General features: G+C 42.1%; 1 protein-coding gene across 3 annotated transcripts; it reads right to left on the bottom strand.

The window, feature by feature from the left end:
- Nucleotides 1-376: 376 nt before the first annotated feature.
- LOC116699117 (BTB/POZ domain-containing protein KCTD1) lies at nucleotides 377-13,352 on the bottom strand. 3 transcript variants are annotated; one of them, XM_032531528.1, is made up of 6 exons: nucleotides 13,003-13,352; nucleotides 9,669-9,808; nucleotides 7,283-7,461; nucleotides 6,094-6,238; nucleotides 3,919-4,224; nucleotides 377-1,607 (listed from the first exon to the last, which is right to left on the bottom strand). In XM_032531528.1, the coding sequence occupies exons 2-6, from the start codon at nucleotides 9,756-9,758 to the stop codon at nucleotides 1,446-1,448; spliced, it is 882 nt and encodes a 293-aa protein (XP_032387419.1). In that variant the 5' UTR covers nucleotides 9,759-9,808; nucleotides 13,003-13,352; the 3' UTR covers nucleotides 377-1,445. The 3 variants fall into 3 exon arrangements, with proteins under 3 accessions (XP_032387419.1, XP_032387421.1, XP_032387418.1); XM_032531530.1 differs by lacking the exon at nucleotides 9,669-9,808 and having other exon boundaries at nucleotides 13,003-13,351; XM_032531527.1 differs by lacking the exons at nucleotides 9,669-9,808; nucleotides 13,003-13,352 and adding an exon at nucleotides 8,289-8,747.
- Nucleotides 13,353-13,365: the final 13 nt, after the last annotated feature.

Raw genomic sequence — 13,365 nt, forward strand, 5'->3', positions numbered from 1 at the left:
TGTGGGATTTCACTTTGGATGTTGGCCCTGCAGGGATATGTGGAAGCACAACTGACAGGACTTGCGTGGAGAAGTCGGCTCCATTCAATATAACTAAGTAAAGAATGCCCCATGTAGTCACTGATGCACCAGCATAAATCCTCCAAGGTACAATATTGCCTCGGTAAAGTTAGCTTTATCTCTCTGGTTGTGGAAAGCTAAAACACTACATAATGTAAAAAAAATGTTGTTTCTTGTTTGCCGCTGAACACATAAAGGATGCTCGAAAGAATCTTACGAGGTAAGATAGATGCAGTGAAGTGAAATTTGAGGAATTGCCATCTCACTTGGCAGACACGTGAACGCAGCGGTGTAAAAACAGCGAACACACACCATGACAACTTTAGTTGAGATTTATTTCACATTTTGTGCTACATTCCTCTTTACTCAAATCTAGGGAGCGTAGGTGGGTCAGTCATCTTAGAAATACTATATATCCAACTTCATATCAATATGTGCTACAATTAAAAGTGATCTTGGAGTCGGTTGTACATTAAGCTTTAATCTGTTCAGTCATGTTGGAGGCAACAAATCGCTTTAAAAAGATTCAATGTAAAAAACACAAAACACATATACAATGAAAGGAATTTACAGGTCATGACTCGGGGGAATATTATGATCCAATTAAATAATTCCCAAGTTAGCAAATGGGGGTTAGTGGTTCATACTATGCAATGAGGAAAATGGTGTGACATAATATTTTACTGAATTATTTTCTGTACTGTGTACGGGTGGGTATTTGATTTTAATTTTGATGATACTAATGTCATCTGTATTTCATGACATAATCCAATAAAATAACTTTCATTAAAGTAAAAAAAACACTTCATTGGTATCATAATATTCAACATCATGTTAGTTGTGAGAAAAGATGCTTTGTTGAAACTAACCGTTTATGATAACTGAGACATTCTGTACTGTAAGCAACACATTAGTGACCTTTTTTACAGCGAGGGATAAAAACAGACTTTGCCAATTTGCCAGTGAGACATCAAAATCAAGTCATTGGTGACAAGCTATGCAATATACTACGTAAGCAATAAAAGCCTTCTTTTAAATTGATATGGGAATAATAGAAATCATATTGAACCTAATGTAGGCTCCAAGTTTTAAAACAAACTTTGTTTGGGGATCCAGCGTGTATAAATCCTTTTTAAATTGGTTTATGGGGACTAGACATTCAACAAATGTCCTTGCAATCTCAAACTTATCAAATGTCTTGTATCTTCTTATGGCAAAAAAATCTCCTGTTGCACCTCATATTTATTCTCTAGATGGTTCTCAAGTTTAAGAAAACAAAAACATTAACAAGGAAAACGGAGAAAAACAGAGTCCACAGAGCTCTGCAGCGTTGAGCGTTTGGACGCCACAGAAAAGTCTAGCACCTCCTGCTGCTCGGGAGGTTTCTAGTCCAGCTGCTCTTGCTTTATCCTGTTTGAATTGGATCCTCGCTGACTTGTCCTCCTCAGTTCCCTCCTCAGGACGTACTCGCTGAATTGGGATGAGTCCACACCTCCACCACAGGAGCCGGCGATCTCAAAGCCACGTTGTTGCAGGCGCTCTAGAACCTGGAAAAGGTGGAATGGGATAGAAGGGGGAAGATGTTAGTGGCAATACAGGACATCAATCACAGAAGGGAAAAGCATCATTAGCACCCTGCAATCGCACTCTGATGGCAGTGCTTACTCATGTATGTTTGATAGTCAGTGGCCACCTGGTCAAGATGCCCGATACATCACTCATGGAGGTCTACCAGTCCCACATAAATTGGGATGCTAAAACATAAATGTAACCTCTAACCTTTTGTTTACTACTGGAAAGCACAGAACCATCCAAAACTTTTCTAGCTACATGCTGCAGAGTTAGTGCTAAGTCAAGCATTGGAAACAGCTCTGGGAGTTATACGGCCTGTGACGGGAATTTGGATGAGTCTTTCACAAAACCAAGAACCTCTCGTTTTTCCACATGCCTCATTTTCATTGTTTTCTGTGTGTGTGTGCGTGTGTGTGTGTGCGTGCGTGTTTGTGTGTGTGTGTGTGTGTGTGTGTGTGTGTGTGTGTTCTTGCAGCCTTGCAGACATCTACAGACATGTCCAGGGGGGCTGTAGGATCACATTCCATCGAAGAGGCCCCAGGGAGCAGTGAGGCTCTCTCTGCCACTTGGCCCAGTGTGGGCTGCTCAGCAAAACCCCCTCTCCCCATTTCTCCTCCTGCCCCCAGGCCCAAGCCTCCGCCAAAACTACAAAGGTCCCCCTACTGCTGGCAGCTCTCTCTGCCCCCCTTCCTTCTCTCCAAACCCCCGCCCGGCCTCCATTAGCTGCAGATACAGCATCCACCGCCGGCGTGCTTTAATAACCAAACAGGATTATGGGCCCTGCCTGAGGACAACCTGCCAGGGAGCATGCTCACTCTCTTGCTTGCTCTCCACGACTCACACACTTTAAAGACTAGTTTGTTTGTGTGTTTTTTTGGGAGGGAGATGGAGATTTGACTTCCTCAAATGGAGACACAGTCCAAATTATTGTGAAATCTTTTCAAGTATGCCCCTCCTCCATTGCTTATTGATGCGTATCTGAGGATTTTACCATCAATGAATTAGTGGAATATCAATATCTAACAAGGCAAAAACAATATTGCCAAATGCATGCTGAAAAATGAATTCCATTTTTTCTGAATGTAGAAGTTTTCCCTTTAAAGACTTGTTTTAGTCTTCAAAATATGGTTTTGCCTAGAACCCATGATGCCTATGAAATGTTTTTCATAGTTTTGTTCCCCTAGAAATCCCAACTTTCTACAACAACACAACAGTAAAGGTTGTTTTTCAACAAAAATAACCTCATATAGCGAGACTACTTCTCTAACTTTGCTTTATTTTAGTGAAGAACTTCCACTACCAAGCACAGCCTAAAAGAATTGCAAATGTTCAACTTCATGCAGGAGTCTTGTAGATCTGCAGAACTACTATTTGGTAAGAAACCTTACTACTAAATCTTACTAAAATGTGTTGTTACTTGAATGTAACAAACACACATATATGAAGTTGCATGGCTTTCTTTTCATTTTAAATTGAGCATCGATCCAACAACCATCTAAGACACTCTGGGGATAGACATCAGATAATTCCCCCGAGTGTCTTACAGGGTTGTTAAGTGTTTCACCGTATCCTGAATTGTTCACTTCCTCTTTTTGTCTCCCAGTTTCCCCTCAGTTTGCACAATCCTGAGACTCTCTACCATGATTCAAGATGTCAGCCATCAACACACTGAATGGGTTGAAATCCACCATTAACCCATTTACTGTCCCTTCTGTGCAGCTCGGCCCTGATGCCTATATCAAAGGAAAAGTTTAAAACAATCAACACGACTTATTGATTTAATTGTATGTGTTTTTCTTCCACGTGGAACACATGCAACATACAGTGGTATGAGTGCTGCAAAGGGATGCATGGTATTAAAGCTGACCATCCATAAGCTCCAAAGCCAAATTAAAAAAAAATCATTATTCCAGTCAGATCACAGAGAAGTAAAGATGATGGTAGACTTGTGTAATGATGGCTTTCCAAATTGATGCTTTGATATACTCATCAAAGAACTCCTCTTTCCGCAAGGCTGTTCTTGTACTCGATTAGATTAAAAAATATAAGATTTTGCAATCAGACATCAGTAAAATTCCAAAAGTCTACAGTTTAACCGCAGATGAAAAAAAGTTGAATGGACAGAATCATCACCTAAGTCAAATCCTCGGGCATATAACTGAATGGAAAAATATAGAAAAGCATACTTCATCTAACCTTTCAGGAGTTTATACTTATTGAGGAATGCTGAATAAAATGCTGAGTAGCCTATAAATGACCCACTGTTCCCACTGTTCCCACTGTTACCTGGACAGAGTTGAGGTGGCAGTATCCATTAAGTGGGAAGCGGATGACGTGCGTGGAGTCATGGTTCCAACCGGCATTGACAGAGTTGCACATGACATCACCGATTTCCGGAAACACGTCTTCAATCAGGGCCTTGTCACCGCTGAGCGCGATCCTCTCGCCCAGGTCAGGTGCAACGCGCACCACCAAGCACTCGCAGGGGCGTGACACCCGGGCTAGCTCCTGGTCCTGACGCCAGCGCTCCAGCTCAGACAGCATTGGCTGCAGCTGGAAGTACCGTGCCTCCTCATACAGCAGACTGTAGTCCTGTAGGAGACATGGCAAAGGGCGTTGGCATCTTAGGATATTATGTATATTACCTTATATGTTGTCGCTGGCTATGACGAATCTCTTATTCCCATATTTCGTCATTTTCATTTTTGGAATAAACCAATGCTGTTGGTCACCCTTTACATCTGTATGTTGGTGTAAACAGTGACAAGGGGATTTCATCTAACTTTGAGCTCAATAAAATGTTTTTATTTTGTTTATTTTTATTAGCCTTTTTTCATTTCCTCCAAGGCCCGACAGCGAGGATGTGCTGCTTGATATGGAAGTTCTGTGAATGTCAGTTTTTTACTTCACCAGGTTTAACTATCAAGTTTAATCATCGGTATCAGTTGTCTTTTAAAGAACAGACTGGGGCTTTCTGGTTTAAGACACTGACCATATACAGTAAAACCACAGCTCTCATTTCCTGTCAGCCCTTTACTGTCTCCTAATAAAGGCAAATATATTCAAATAATACATAAAAAAGGGTAAGATAAAAGAAAATGAAACATAGTTTAATAATAATTTAGTGACTTTCTTTTTTTATATGAAGATTACTTTCAGGGCTTTTTATTAGAGGATACAGATAGACAGGTAAGGGAGAGAGAGGGGACGACATGCAGCAAAGAGACATGGGTTGGATTTGCCACACTATATATCACTAGATATATATTTACCAAACAAAATCTGTAAGGGTTTATGGACTGTCAGTGAGACAGTGAGACGAGTATGTGACTCATGCTGGGTCATGATGTCAACATGCTTTAATTTGTGCCAGTATACTTAATCTAAATAAGCATTCCAGGTTGAATGTGTTTATTTACAGATTCTTAAATGCAATAGCCCAATAATCTCTCCTGTTCATTTTAGTTGTTTGGCATAAAGCCCCCGGTATTCCCTCAAGCAATCCTACAAAAAATAAGATACTTCCCTGGTATTTTAAGGTAGATTGAACTGAGTTGGATGAGGCTGGTAGTTGAATGCAGCACACAGGACATCTGGCTATACGGTTAGTTTACTGTTCTATTTTTTCTTCTTAATGCGGATCCAAACCCCAAAAAGTGAAACAGAAAAGTTTGAAAACCACTGTTCTACATGAACGAGCAATGAAGCCCAGTGAAGACACCATTCAGCAAACATTACAGAAGATCCAGAGTAGAGGAGATGTAGTGCGACATGTAACACAGGGTTGTGTGGGGTAGAGGAGCCGATCCTTTGCCCGCAGGACTGCAGGGCCTAAATCTCACCAGATTCAACTTTTCTCATGCTTCTATCAAAATCTACTCAATGTGAATGGGGCCTTAGCTTGAACTTCAGCCTTTCTTTTGTCTTTGCTTATTATAGCTGACATACTTTCCAGTGATTGAGTCACACTAAGGACAGTCCATCAGATTATGTGGTTATTTGTTTTCTCCCAGGGCAAGTTAAGTAATTACTGACTAAATGACACATAAGAGTACAAAAAAAAGTAGGAATGCTAATGTGTCACATACAGTGAGACTCACCCTGGATAGAAACTTGGCATGAGAACACTGCACAGATGAAATCTAGCACATGCAATGTGGTCCTGGGCACCAGACTATTTATTAATTTGTCTTGATGCAAGCTTATTGTTTTCCTTGCATGTCTCAAACAAATTGTTGGTCACTTAGAGATGGAGGCACCAAATTGCATCTTATGACTAGTAAATCCATTATGATTGAGCTTTGCTTGCCCTGATATTTTGTGGGAACCGTTTTTAGCAATTCAAGGAGGACCAGCGACTAAAGGCATTCCACGGCCTTGGCATTCATTGTATGTGCTAAGTTGTAGGAATGCTGACTGGCTGATGGGACTTTACAGTTTCTAGGATGGACATCTACTCACTTTGAAGTCTTCTGGGATGAGAAGCTTGGACGTCCTGAGGAAGTTTAGGATGTAGCGGAACATGTGTCCATCCCTGTCAATGAAGTAGTGCTGCTTCAGGCTGTCCAGGACTATAGGCTCTGTGCCATCAAAGAGACGACCAATTCTACCCACAGAGAAGGGAGGGGGGGATGGGTGAGGCAGAAAGGGAGGCAAGGAGAGAGGGTGGAGAGGCGGAGGACAACATGTCAACATTAACAATCATACAATTTCTTGATTTCTCAATGCTAAAGTTCCCAACATTAGGTATGAACTAATATAATGCATAACCATTATACTACTCTTGAGCTTGTGTTTTTTGCACCTTGTAGACAACGGAGAGAAAAAAGAAAGAGGGAGAGGCAAAACGTTAGCATGTGCAAAGGGATGTGACTCACTCCTTTTCTCAAGCTCTAAAATCTTTTCCCACCTTCGCACAGACATTCACTACCAAGCTTAATACACGCAACAACCGTGCAGAAAGAAAGAAAGAAAGAAAGAAAGAAAGAAAGAAAGAAAGAAAGAAAGAAAGAAAGAAAGAAAAAAAAGAAAGAAAGATTAAAGTTGTCTGAAAGGTCAGGGCCAGCTGGTAGCTGGTTGCCTGAGGCAGGGTGCCAGTCACCCTGGGGTCTGTGCTAGGAGCGACAGTGCGGCCTCCCAGCCTCCAGATGGCCCCATGCCCTCTGGCCGTTTACTGCTGTGACATCTGTCAGAATAACCAAGTTGCTTTTGTCTGTGCACTGCATTCTGCACTCCTACAAATTGTACATGTGTAACTGTGGGCTTTACTTGCACAGGAAAAACATATTGTGATACTTCATAACTCCAAAAGCAACTAACGCTACAGATGTTTCGGATAGAAGGAGTAAACATTCAGATTATACTTGGTATCTCCACCAAGTGCATCCACGAGATATTTCTCTGATTTGACAAGATGTGACATTTGACTTTTTAATGTCACACGATGACATTAAACATTAAACAAGATGACATTCTGACGCTGGTAAATCTGCTTTGAAGATAAAGTGTAAAACACTGAATCTTACACAACCTCCTTCCCTGTTACAAGCAACATACTAGAGACAACCATGCAAGACCAGCCCAAAAAAAACCCTAACTTTTACCTTCATTGCTGCACTTAAATTACAGATGCATGGTAAAGCAGACTCACCGGGATTCTGGGAATTTTGTTAAGGTGGCCAGACTGCTGGTGTACATGTGTCCTCCCACATCAATGTGCACAGGAGCGTTGGACTTGGTGAGCTGTGCAGGTGTTGGGATGCCCTGGTTGCTCAAGGGAGACACCGGTGACCGTGTGATCATGGGCCTGGACATGCTGGAGCGATGATCCTGTAAAACACAACACAGGGGAGAACATGTTATACCACAGGGAGGTACCAAAGATCGGAAAATTCTTCTGCATTCCAAGACGTAGTTTAAAAAAAATAAAATACACAATTGGAACCACAGGGGATTTGATAATTAAGAATCAGTACATTTCAAATTGGAAAAAATAATTAGACCCAACAATTTTTTTTATATTTCTGTATCACAACAGACTCCATAGTCAGGAATGAAAGGGAAGATTTTCTTCTCTGCAAGTTAGAGCAGCCTGACCTTGACCTGAATGTTGCCACAATCCACAAGCATGCACTCCTGTGGGCCATAATCTCCAAAACCAAATTAATTTGGAGCATCAATCTCATAGTCTTGGAAATGAGCAATAATGACTCTTGATTTGAACACTGTAATAGGATTTGGAGAAATTGTGCCTGTTAACCTACAAACACCATTAGGAGACAATTTCTGTGAAGCTCTGAGAAGAAAATGACTTCACCCGGAAAAGTTTCAGACCCTGAGTGAAGATGGGAGAAAAAAACTATAGTCTGTGACACCTCAGTCCCTGAGGATTATTAAAGAGTTATGTTTTAAACATTTTCTGAAAATGATTAAAACTGATTTTTAATAGTGTATTAAAGCAGGAAACGGGACTGTGCGTGCGTGGTATTCAGATAGCTTGACAATAGTGAGCACTCTACATTAAAGACAGTAAGAAGACAATCTATGCACACACTGCATCCAATAAAACCTAAGTGTCTGTCACTTCAGTGACCCCCCGGTCTTACAGTAATTTTCTCTTTTTTTCTTCCAGACAATATCGGACTTTACGCGTTTACCTGCGCCGGCATCACTGTGTTTGGAGAGGATGTCAGCGAATGGTCATTTTGCTTGAGAGACGCTGCGGGGACCGGCTCCCCTCTGACTGCGAACATCAGCGAGGGCTCCCTGCACTCCGCCGCTCGCATCGGGAGCCGTTTGAGGGAAGCGTGCACGGACTCATCCACAGAACTGATTGGACGCGGTCGCTTTCTCGCTTTCTGGTGCGTTAAGTCCATGATGTCCGTTTCGTCCATTACAGAGCAGACGTTGAGGTTAACAGATAGGACGTGGTTGGCGTTTTCCAACGCACCTGCCAAATATGGAGAGGCGTGAAAAGCGGGATAGCGAACACCGGGGGAAGAGCAGTGCCGTGGCTGTCACACGGAGCAGCTTCTTTGCAATGGCTGGGAGAAGTCAAAGCCCCCGACAACATTAGCATTGTAGCGCCTGAGGCTCTTTTGGGCTGTCGCTGTTTCAGTGGCAGGTAGCCTGTGTGTGTGTGTGTGTGTGTGTGTGTGTGTGTCGCATTTTCCGAATAAAACATATTCTGCCCAAGAAAAAAAAAAGATCGTCTGGATATGTTAGTCGGGTCAACGCGCACATCTGGACCTGTCACAGCTGGCCTTTGCCCTTTTGGAGCAATGTGCCTGAGCGCGCTTACCCTCTTCCTGATGTCGCTGCCCATTGTTCAACGGCCGTTTTGTTCAAACCCTCCTTCAACACAATAGACCCACAAAGTCCAAAGTTCAGTTAAAATAACCAAGCGGTGACCAACCCACTCTACCACCTGGACATAAATGGCCCAATAACACCCTCCACCCACAAACACACATCTCTCATAAGCACCTGACTGATCATGCTCTTTCCAATCACACAAAAGCAGCCAGCAATAGTTTTTTCACTGACGATTGTTGAAGTGAATAAACACTCTTTTTTATCATTTGTACAGAATATTACAGTGATACTGACTTAAATGACCTTTGTGTGAACAAAAAAACAAACATCACAGCAAATCACATCACATCCCTCCACAACAGCATGACACTTAAAGCATCTTCTTGATCAGTTTCTCTTTGGCTACACGCCTGACAAATATCACTGTGACTGCAGTGTGTGAACACCATGTCCGCTGACCACATCAGCATTGCAAAACCCCCACACTAATGACATCATGTAGTATAAAACCAGACCACAACATGTCCAATTGTTGTTAAAAGTACTGCCACAGCACTCTCCTGGGCTTTTTTTTCATAGAAAATGCAGGGAATCCACAAATTTTAATAACATTCAGATTAAAATTAATTAGTTCAACCACTGGCCTTAAAACATCCACATTCCTGCTTCTCATTGGCAGTGTGAGTTTCACACCTAGATACCCAATTAGCAATTAAGCTTGCCTTTGAGTGTAGGCCTCCAATGCGGTGTGTGATCCTGGTCTGATTTGCATGCCGCTTGTGCACGCGCTGATAAGCGCAGGCAGCAGCCATACATAGTTTTAAAATTCAACTCCAGAATCCCTCGCAGAAGGCAAAGGGGCCTGCAGGGCAAAAGAGAGAGAAATCACATGGCTGCTCTTCAAAAGGGGACCTGTGTAAGGCAGCCCGCAAAGTGCGTGGGATCACACTCAGAATGCAGGTAATTTGTTCCCTGACTAATTTGTGGAGATGGTGGTGTGTGTGTCTGTGTATGTGTGAGTGAGTGTCAGAGCGAGTGTGTGCCTGTGGAGAGTAAGTTCTGAAAACAGCTTGGTGGAATTGGATTTCCTCAAAGCCTTGTCATCGCAAAGGTGGATTGAGTGTAAAATCTGTAAGGCATTATGGAAAATTGCAGGGGAGAGAGAAGAGAGAGTGAAAGAGAACGGGTGGTTGGGTGGGTGTGAGGTGGAGGGGGTTGCGGGTTGTGGGAATGAGCTCTTATATCACTAAATCATCCTTTGATGGAAGTAAAGATACATGTCCTGTGCACCTTTTCTTAGACATATCCACATTGATTTCTGTCTTTTACACTTTTTGTCTCAGGGACAAATCAAAGATGACCACATGTGATGGATGGCTAATCAGGGATGCTCTTCTATGAGCCATCAGCTCCGAGATGTGCACTGCTGCAGATCTGCCACACCAGCACTTTCCCTACAGTACCTGTTGCCATTTTGAATTTGGCACGTGCTGCAAAAGTCTCCTATGTGAGGGTGTTTGCCGACGTGTTCCCAGAGTTTCCAGCCTTTGTGAAACAAGTCGAAATGTGGGGAATTTACTCCTTTACCCAGCTTGTGTCATTTTGTTGTACCACAGTATGCACAAACAAATCTAAAACAGGCACAGTGCATCAAAGCCGGGAGTATTTGGGCAGCTCCGGTTACTCCTGTTGTTTTTCCATCGCTGGTCTGAAGTCTTTTAAGCCTTTTATGCAAAATCATCATTTTACCATCTTTTCAGCTCAAGGAAAACACGCTAGCCTATAGCTCTATTTGCATCTTTAGTAAGTTAATGCAGGGCATTACCCGCTCCTAAAAACTTAGGAAGCACGCGCTTGTCTGCTCTTGCAATAATCAACGGGCCTGTTGGGATCAACATCAGCAACAAACCAGCTTTCAGTTTTTCATCCCACAATGCAGCTCTTCAGTCTTTCGACATATCGCACAAGACAAAATTAGCATTTCAGATCAGAGCATTAACATTCAGTTCGAGGCAGGCAGACTGGTATTTACATAATCTGGATGGGTTGTCTCTGCTTTGTTGCCTATGGCTATTTGTTTCAAATGTCCACACACAGACAACTACAGACTTTGGGTTCACTTCAGTTATTGCCGGCTGTAAAGGCAAAAAAAAAAACAATAACAGGTAATAAGGTTGTTAAAACAGAATGCTCTGAAAATAATGTGGGCTGGTCAGGTGTGTATCACTTTGGATTCTATAAGGTCAAGTTTCCAAGCAAAACCAAATCCAAAGTAGTTTGCTAAGACACGTGAAAAAACTACTTTGGCGCTTAGTGAAAGGATGAAGAGGTTACCTCGCAGAAAAAGAAGTTACCAGAGGAAAGTGACCTAGCTTACCTGCTTCTGATCAAAGAGAAATTCTGGATAACCCTAATTTTAACTCTGGAAAGTAAAGGTGACGAATAAAGGAAATAAACTTCTGAAATGCCTCTGGATTATGGGATCATGGGTTATCCAGGTTGTGTTTTTAGAATCAGCAATATCATAGAACTGCAAGCCCCTCTGTTGACTTTGAATATAAAATGCAATCTGAACTTAGGCAAAGTTTCACATTTTACGTCCAAGACAGTTGCATTTCACATCACAGCAGTGCTTCAGAAACACATAATTATCCCCTGAGTAGATGAGCTGCTTGTCTATTTCGACATGATTTTTTGTGGAGTTACTGTAGCAGTGCATCAGCATGACATCACAGATAAGGAAGTGATTTCAGTGCTCGGTTGCTGCAGGCTGTTGGAGACAGTGGTGCATGTTCACTTGCACAGACCAAACTGTCCCAGGGCACAGGAGTGGCAGAGCCGTAATATGAAACATAATAACTGCATTTCTCTAAGGGGGTTCGAATTACCAAGTAAGGCACTTCCAACTTTGAACTGAAATGTGGACTAACTGACTTGTTTTTCAAATAGGCCTATTTATCTTTTGACAGATCAGTGTAATTGTACTGGGAAACAGATGTACTGATGCTGTAGTAGAGAAGTAAGGTGTTGTTGTTACAGCGCCATCAAGTGATCAGTCTTGACAAGCCAACATCTCAATCTCATTCTGTTTATTCATGCGCCCTCTGAAACTGGTAAAACCGAGTACTGACTTTCAGGTGACCTAAACTTTTTTTTTTATATATATATATACATACATAATGTTACATTTAATAAATGTAATTTAAAGGGTTCACCTGCAGTAAAGTAAGAAATATTATGTAACCAAATTATTTTATTGTATTTTTGCTTTAGGATGTGATATAAACTTTATGAAGCTCAGTAGATTTTTTTTTTTTTTTACACAATACATGCTCCCATGGGTGAAATAGTGCCAGAGTATTACTTAGTGAACTATATTTGCCGATTTGCAGTCGGACCTTGGAGTTGATTACGCACGGCACGGTCAAAGAGCCAAGAGAGGCGATGAAAGGATAAAATCGCTTGTGTCTTCGTTTAGACTTCCTAAATACGGTTCTCTTAACCGGATCCAGGCTTGTTTTAAAGTGTGATTCACAGATTCTGCATTGACGTGTTTAAAAAATACATCCTGTCTTACTGAATAAGAAAAACGCCTGGGGCAAAATTACTCCACAATGGCGTCTTTCATGAGAAGATCTGGGGCAGCCAGGAAATAGAACTGTCTCACGACTAAACTGACTTTAAAAAAATACTTCATGTGAACGACAAACGCAGGTTTGGGTAAGTTACGAGCAAGTTGTACAGCGACACGAAGACGGCGATGTGTGCGAGGCTGAAACGCGCCAGGAGCGAATTCACACGGTGGACAAGTAGAGTGTTTGCTCGACAAGATCGTGTGTAATCCGCTGTTCGCTTGGACCAGATGTACCAAAGCTTCGTAAATTGTAGCCATACATTTGTACAGTAACTAAGGAACAATAGCCAGGAAGTGGTTAAATATGTTTAAAGAACTGTACCGCTCGAATCGCTTGGCACATGCGTAAAAGCTGCTGCGCCTCAATGTCCCAGTCCACCCAGCCTCGGAAATAATAGCAAACCAAATAAATCTCTGCTTACCTGAAACATAGAGCGGCATAAAGTATCTTTTTATGCACCTTTTCCCTCCGATTTGGCCCACGATCTGCTTCTCTTCCTACACCAGTGAGAAATGCAATAGCTTGGCTAAGGTAGACAGAACAAAATACAGAGAATACTTGCTCCAGGGCTCCGAAACCCCTCAAGGCAAAGATCAGGATACAATTAGCTCATGTCTCTGCCCCAGTCTAAACCAATCTGCAGAAAAAAACTCCCAGCAAAGGAAGAGATCACAGCAGCAGTGCCTTAGTCCTTGTTGAGTTTATGTTTTCATAAAATCAAATAAAGACATTTTTTTCTGCATTTACAACACCCTCACTCTTCCTGCCTCCAACTTGCCTATTG

This window comes from Etheostoma spectabile, chromosome 12 (genome assembly GCF_008692095.1).
Source record: "Etheostoma spectabile isolate EspeVRDwgs_2016 chromosome 12, UIUC_Espe_1.0, whole genome shotgun sequence".
NCBI lineage: Eukaryota > Metazoa > Chordata > Actinopteri > Perciformes > Percidae > Etheostoma > Etheostoma spectabile.

What these genes read in the sequence shown, in the direction of transcription:
- LOC116699117 (XM_032531527.1), bottom strand. Translation starts at nt 8,525, where the DNA reads ATGGACGAAACGGACATCATGGACTTAACGCACCAGAAAGCGAGAAAG. An exon ending in ACACAGTGATGCCGGCGCAG is followed by an intron (nt 7,462 to 8,288) that starts GTAAACGCGTAA and finishes TGTGTTTTACAG; the next exon opens with GATCATCGCTCCAGCATGTC. An exon ending in TCATCCCAGAAGACTTCAAA is followed by an intron (nt 4,225 to 6,093) that starts GTGAGTAGATGT and finishes TGTCTCCTACAG; the next exon opens with GACTACAGTCTGCTGTATGA.